Below are 6,531 nucleotides of genomic sequence, written 5' to 3' on the forward strand. Positions count from 1 at the left end.
TTGGTGTCTATCATAATCAGGGGACATTTCTCTGGTTGCTCTGGATCTAAAATAATCTGGTGAATGTTCTCTTCTAGTCGGTCTTGATCTAGGAGTGTCATGCGAAATGTTCCTGTTAGGCCTCAGATCAGAACGAAGTAGGCCTAAATCTAAACATCCCAATAATGCAATCTACATACATCCCAATAATGTACTCTAAATACATCCCAATAATGCAATCTACATACATCCCAATAATGCAATCTACATACATCCCAATAATGTACTCTAAATACATCCCAATAATGTACTCATATATAATATAGAACTATACATCCCAATAATGCAAGTTACGAACGAAGGCGAATGAAAACGAATCGAAAGGGCTTATTATGGCTCACGAAGCAAGGTAGATTTGACAACTAAAAACCTATCCGAAAGCAATGAAATGCATACACAATGTTACAAAATATACAATAAAACAGTCATTACCAAATTTGTTGTTCTCCATAGTCTGAATTCCTAATTGCAAAACATCGAAAAACGAAATGGTCCAACGTAAAGAACTGTATTTTCCCACAAACCGGAAAACGTGCGAATTATAGTCTCGATTATTTAGACGCTATTTTTAGAATTGAAGGCAAAGTTCGTTTTGAACCCTACACCAAGACCTGACTTTGCCAAATGGAGTTATTTTGCCCGAGTGTTGGGTCTCTTCCTGCTCGTTAGACCGTCAGCACTTGGGAAAACAAACCAAAGCAAAGGAAAAACGATTACAACAAAAATGCAAGTTTCCTATAGGCCACATAGAGCAAAAATACCAAGACCTAACTTTGCCAAATGGAGTTATTTTGCCCAAGTGTTGTGTCTTTTCCTGCTCGGCAGACCGTGAGCACTTGGGAAAACACACCAAAGCAAAGGAAAAACGATTACAGCAAATATGCAAGTTTCCTAAAGAACACATAGAGCGAAAATGCCAAGTCCTAACTTTGCCAAATGGAATCATTTTGCCCAAGTGTTGGGTCTTTTCCTGCTCGGTAGACCGTCAGCACTTGGAAAAACACACCAAAGCAAAGGAAAAACGGTTACAGCAAAAATGCAAGTTTTCTATATGACACATACCGCGAAAATGCCAAGACCTAACTTTGCCAAATGGGGTTATTTTGCCCAAGTGCTGGGTCTTTTCTTGCTCGGTAGATCGTCAGCATTTTGAAAAACACACCAAAGCAAAGGAAAGACGATTACAGCAAAAATGCAAGTTTCCTATAAGACACATAGAGCGAAAAGCCAAGACATAACTTTGCCAAATGGGGTTATTTTGCCCAAGTGTTGGGTCTTTTCCTGCTCGGTAGACCGTCAGCACTTGGGAAAACACATCAAAGCAAAGGAAAAACGATTACTGCAAATATGCAAGTTTCTTATAGGACACATAGAGCGAAAATGCCAAGACCTAACTTTGCCAAATAGGGTTATTTTCCCCAAGTGTTGGGTATTTTTCTGTTCGGTAGACCGTCAGCACTTGCACAAACACATCAAAGCAAAGGAAAAGCGATTACAGCAAATATGCAAGTTTCCGAAAGGACACAGGGAGCGAAAATGCCAAGACCTAACTTTTCCAAATGGAGTTATTTTGTCGAGGTGTAGGGTCTTTTCTTGCTCGGTTGACATTCAGCACTTTGAATAACACACCAAAGCAAAGGAAAAACGATTACAGAAAAAATGCAAGTTTCCTATAGGACACATACAGCGAATATGCCAAGACCTAACTTTGCCAAATGGGGTTATTTTACCCAAGTGTTGGGTCGAAAATGCCAAGACCTAACTTTGCCAAATGGAGTTATTTTGCCCAAGTGTTGGGTCTTTTCTTGCTCGGTAGACCTTCATCACTTGGAAAAACACACCAAAGCAAAGGAAAAACGGTTACAGCAAAAATGCAAGTTTCCTATAGGACACATACAGCGAAAATGCCAAGACCGAACTTTGCCAAATGGGATTTTTTTGCCCAAGTGCTGGGTATTTTCCTGCTCGGTAGATCGTCAGCATTTTGAAAAACACACCAAAGCAAAGGAAAAACGATTACAGCAAAAATGCAAGTTTCCTATCGGATACATAGAGCGAAAATACCAATATCTAACTTTGCCAAATGGAGTTATTTTGCCCGAGTGTTTGGGTATTATCCTGCTCGGTAGACCGTCAGCACTTGGAAAAACTTACCAAAGCAAAGGAAAAACGGTTACAGCAAAAATGCAAGTTTCCTATAGGACACATACAGCGAAAATGCCAAGACCGAACTTTGCCAAATGGGGTTATTTTGCCCAAGTGTTGGGTATTTTCCTGCTCGGTAGATCGTCAGCACTTGGAAAAACACACCAAAGCAAACGAAAAACGATTACAGCAAAAATGCAAGTTTCCTATAGAACACATAGAGCGAAAATGCCAAGACCTAACTTTGCCAAAAGGAGTTATTTTGCCCGAGTGTTGGGTCTTTTCCTGCTCGGTAGACCGTCAGCACTTGGAAAAACACACCAAAGCAAAGAAAAAACGATTACAGCAAATATGTAAGTTTCCTAAAGGACACATAGAGCGAAAATGCCAAGACTTAACTTTGCCAAATGGAGTTATTTTGCCCAAGTGTTGGGTCTTTTCTTGCTCGGTAGACCTTCAGCACTTTGAAAAACACACCAAAGCAAACGAAAAACGATTACAGAAAAAATGCAACTTTCCTATAGGACACATACCGCGAAAATGCCAAGACCTAACTTTGACAAATGGAGTTATTTTGTCCAAGTGTTGGGCCTTTTCTTGCTCGGTAGACCGTCAGCACTTGGGAAAACACACCAAAGCAAAGGAAAAACGATTACAGCAAAAATGCAAGTTTCCTATAGGACACATACAGCGACAATGCCAAGACCTAACTTTGCCAAATCGACTTATTTTGCCCAAGTGTTGGGTCTTTTCCTGCTCGGTAGACCATCAGCACTTGGAAAAATACACCAAAGCAAGGAAAAGCGATTACAGTAAAAATGCAAGTTTACTATAGGCTACATAGAGCGAAAATGCCAAGACCTAACTTTGCCAAATTGAGTTAGTTTACCCAAGTGTTGGGTCTTTTCCTGCTCGTAGACCGTCAGCACTTGGACAAACACACCAAAGCAAAGGAAAAACGATTACAGCAAAAATGCAAGTTTCCTAAAGGACACATACAGCGAAAATGCCAAAACCTAACTCTGCCAAATGGAGTTATTTTGCCCAAGTGTTGGGTCATTTCTTGCTCGGTAGATCTTCAGCACTTTGGACAAACACACCAAAGCAAAGGAAAAAGGATTACAGAAAAAATGCAAGTTTCCTATAGGCCACATAGAGCGAAAATGCCAAGACCTAACTTTGCCAAATTGAGTTAGTTTGCCCAAGTGTTGGGTCTCTTCCTGCTCGTAGACCATCAGCACTTGGACAAACACACCAAAGCAAAGGAAAAACGATTACAGCAAAAATGCAAGTTTCCTATAGGACACATAGAGCGAAAATGCCAAGACCTAACTTTGCCAAATGGGATTATTTAGGTCTTTTCCTGCTCGATAGACCGCCAGCACTTGGAAAAACACACCAAAGCAAAGCAATAACAGTAGTATATGTGTTTTCTGATATAGCGCATCCAGTTTGATCCCGTTTTTGAGATGGAAGGTATATGTCTTTTCGGATATGACGCATTTCACTTCTGCGCATGCGTAGCTTTTTCAATGCGTCATATCCGAAAAGACACAACTGTTAAAATGTATTATAACAGACTCCTCAAACTGTTAAAATGTATCATAACAGACTCCCCAAACTGTATTATAACAGACTCCTTCCAAACTGTATTATAACAGACTCCATATAAATTACACAGACAACAATCACTAATAATAATACAGTAAAAAATAACCGCATTAAAAATGTCTTTAATTTTAAAACACGAACAAAAAAAATTCGAAGGAGACGGTTTCTTCTCTGCGCTAACATCTCTCATCCCCAAAGTGGCCAATTTTGTCTCAAACAACAAATCCCTCATTTCCTCAGAAGCGCAAGCCCTTGGATCTGTGTCAAAAGCAGGAGTAAATATAAGCGATGCAGTGAAAAAATCTGACGAACTTATAGAACTGCAGCTAATAAGAGAACTAAGAAACAAGAGACTAGAACGACAAGCCCTAGAAAAACAAGGAAAAGGGTTTAAAATCATTGGATAAAAATGGCAAGCAAAAATTACAGATTGGATCCAATCTTTCAATTGTATGATCCGATTCAATATTCGTTCAACAAGAAGAAAGAGGATTACGTAATCATCTCACCATCGGTAGGGACAAAGACCCAAATAAACGACGGAGGAAGAGTTACCTTTGAAATTAATTCGTTGTCTAATTGGTTGCTGCTTTCCGATGCCCATTTCCGATGCGATTTCAAAATCAAAGACGCCACTCAGAATCGAATTCCACAAACCAACACGACTTTAGAAAACAACTTCTTTCCGTCATTATTCAGCGAAATGGTTTTGGAAGCTTGTTCAAATCCGATAGAGACCATAAAACACCCCGGCGAGTTTGACACAATGTTGAAAACGGTTCTGTATCCCAAAAACTACGATTCAGTTTCGGGATGGATTCCCGATGTCGGTGACGGAGAAGTTTTAAAAGAACCGGTCAGAACTGTAGCAAATGACGCAGACCTTGCTAGGATAAGGGTAGTTTCTAGAAACACACTGGAAAGAGTGACTCGCGGAGTAAATCACGGATTTGCAAAACGAGCGCTTCAATACAACAATGTCGTCGAGAACAACAGATGGGGTAATTACGTAAATTGGAAGTTGTATCCTTTATTTGGTCTCTTGGAACACAGAAAGGTTTCCATAGGTTTACCGTATAAAATTCTTTTGCAAAGAGAAATCAACGACAACAAGATATTCTTTGGTGAAAACAACTCTGACGCAAAATTGGAAATAACGAATATCCAACTTTACATACCGGTAATCACTCCTTCCGTAGAAGTGGAAACGAGAATATTCATCTCTTTAACCAAAGACATCGAAATTGCTTTTCTTCGTCGTAACACGGTAGGTAGCATGACTTTAACGGGAGAATCCACCACGTGTCCAATCACCAACACCGTCAAACCAGCGAGATATCTAATGGTCGGTTTCAAAAACTTGCCAGACTCTCAGACAAACAACAACAACATTTTCAGAGTGGCATTGAACCATACTCAAGATCCCATCATTCGCAAAGTTCAAGTCAGATTGAACAACGATAATTATCCCAATCAACCTTTGACAATTGATCCTTCCAAAAAAGATTACAACGAATTGTACAGAAACTATAAAAACATGTGCGAATTGTTTGGAAATACGCCTCAGTTTGAATACACAGATTTTTCACTCAATCATCCAATCTTTTGTTTCGATCTGTCAGCTCATCAAGAAGATCTTTTCAAAACAGGGGTAAACATAAATATTCACATCGATAAAACACAAGGAGATGTGACCGGCTACTGTTTATTGCTGGAAGAAGCAAAACATTTAATTAAAGTATCAGATAGAAGAATGATAAGAATTGAATAAAAAAAACACCCTTTAAAAATGAAACCAGAAACTTTAGTTATGAAAATAATAGAAGCTATGGAAACGAATTCGCCGACTCTAATAACTTACAACGGTAAAAAAGTGCATATAACCCAAAAGATTATCGGTAAATACAAACATTGCAAAGTCAGAGACGATATAGAGAATTTAACTAAAAAAGGTGGATTTTTACCTTTCTTACCTTTAATCTTTGCTGGTTTAGCTGCAGCTGGTGCAACTGCTGGTGGAGCTGCTGGGATAGCCAAAGCTGTCAACGATAAGAAAGCTGAAGCCGCTGCAAACGCCGAAGCACGTAGACACAATTTGACAATGGAAAGAGAAGCACGAGGAGGTTCGGGAGTAGGAGATATATTAGGGACGGTTAAAGAATTCGGACAAAGATTTGGCGAAGAAACCAAGAAAACCGTTAAAGAGGGATTAAGCAAATTAATAGATAAAATCGACACCGGAGAAATGAAGGTCAAACACAAGGGTGACGCCATATTTTTTAAAAACATACGTTCGGGCGAGGGGATCTTCCTTTCAAAGTATAAAGGCAACGGGGTGATTTTTGGTACGAAAATGTAATAAATAAAAATGGGCAAGAAATTTAATCATTCGGAAATATTTCCTAATAACCCAATGCTCATGTGTATATGCGGTAGTTCAGGTTCTGGGAAAACTCATCTCACTTTTAACATGTTGACAACACCAAACCTTTTAGATTTCGATTCTCTGTATATCTACACAACAACACCAGAGCAATCGTATTATCAATTCCTCAAAGCTTTGGAATATTTACTAAAGAAAGATGTTCAAGACATATTTCAATATTACGAGGAAAACGAAGAAGAGGTGGAAATAAAAGATATCATAGAAAACTTCATAAAATCAAAGAATCCATCTTTCAATCCAACGGATATAAAAGTTTTTCTTACGAAAAATGTTAATGATCTAGACTTGTC

General features: G+C 38.9%; 1 protein-coding gene across 1 annotated transcript in view; it reads left to right on the top strand.

Annotated features, from left to right (window-relative positions):
- Nucleotides 1–5,584: 5,584 nt before the first annotated feature.
- LOTGIDRAFT_172415 (hypothetical protein) overlaps nt 5,585–6,531 on the top strand; it is a gene marked incomplete at both ends in the record, with an annotated part of 1,387 nt that continues 440 nt past the window's right edge. The window contains one exon of the mRNA XM_009049294.1: nt 5,585–6,046. Within this exon, the coding sequence (XP_009047542.1) occupies nt 5,585–6,046 (462 nt within the window). The remainder of the gene's footprint in view (nt 6,047–6,531) is intronic.

Source organism: Lottia gigantea, assembly GCF_000327385.1.
Source record: "Lottia gigantea unplaced genomic scaffold LOTGIsca_133, whole genome shotgun sequence".
In the NCBI taxonomy this organism is placed as follows: Eukaryota; Metazoa; Mollusca; class Gastropoda; family Lottiidae; genus Lottia; species Lottia gigantea.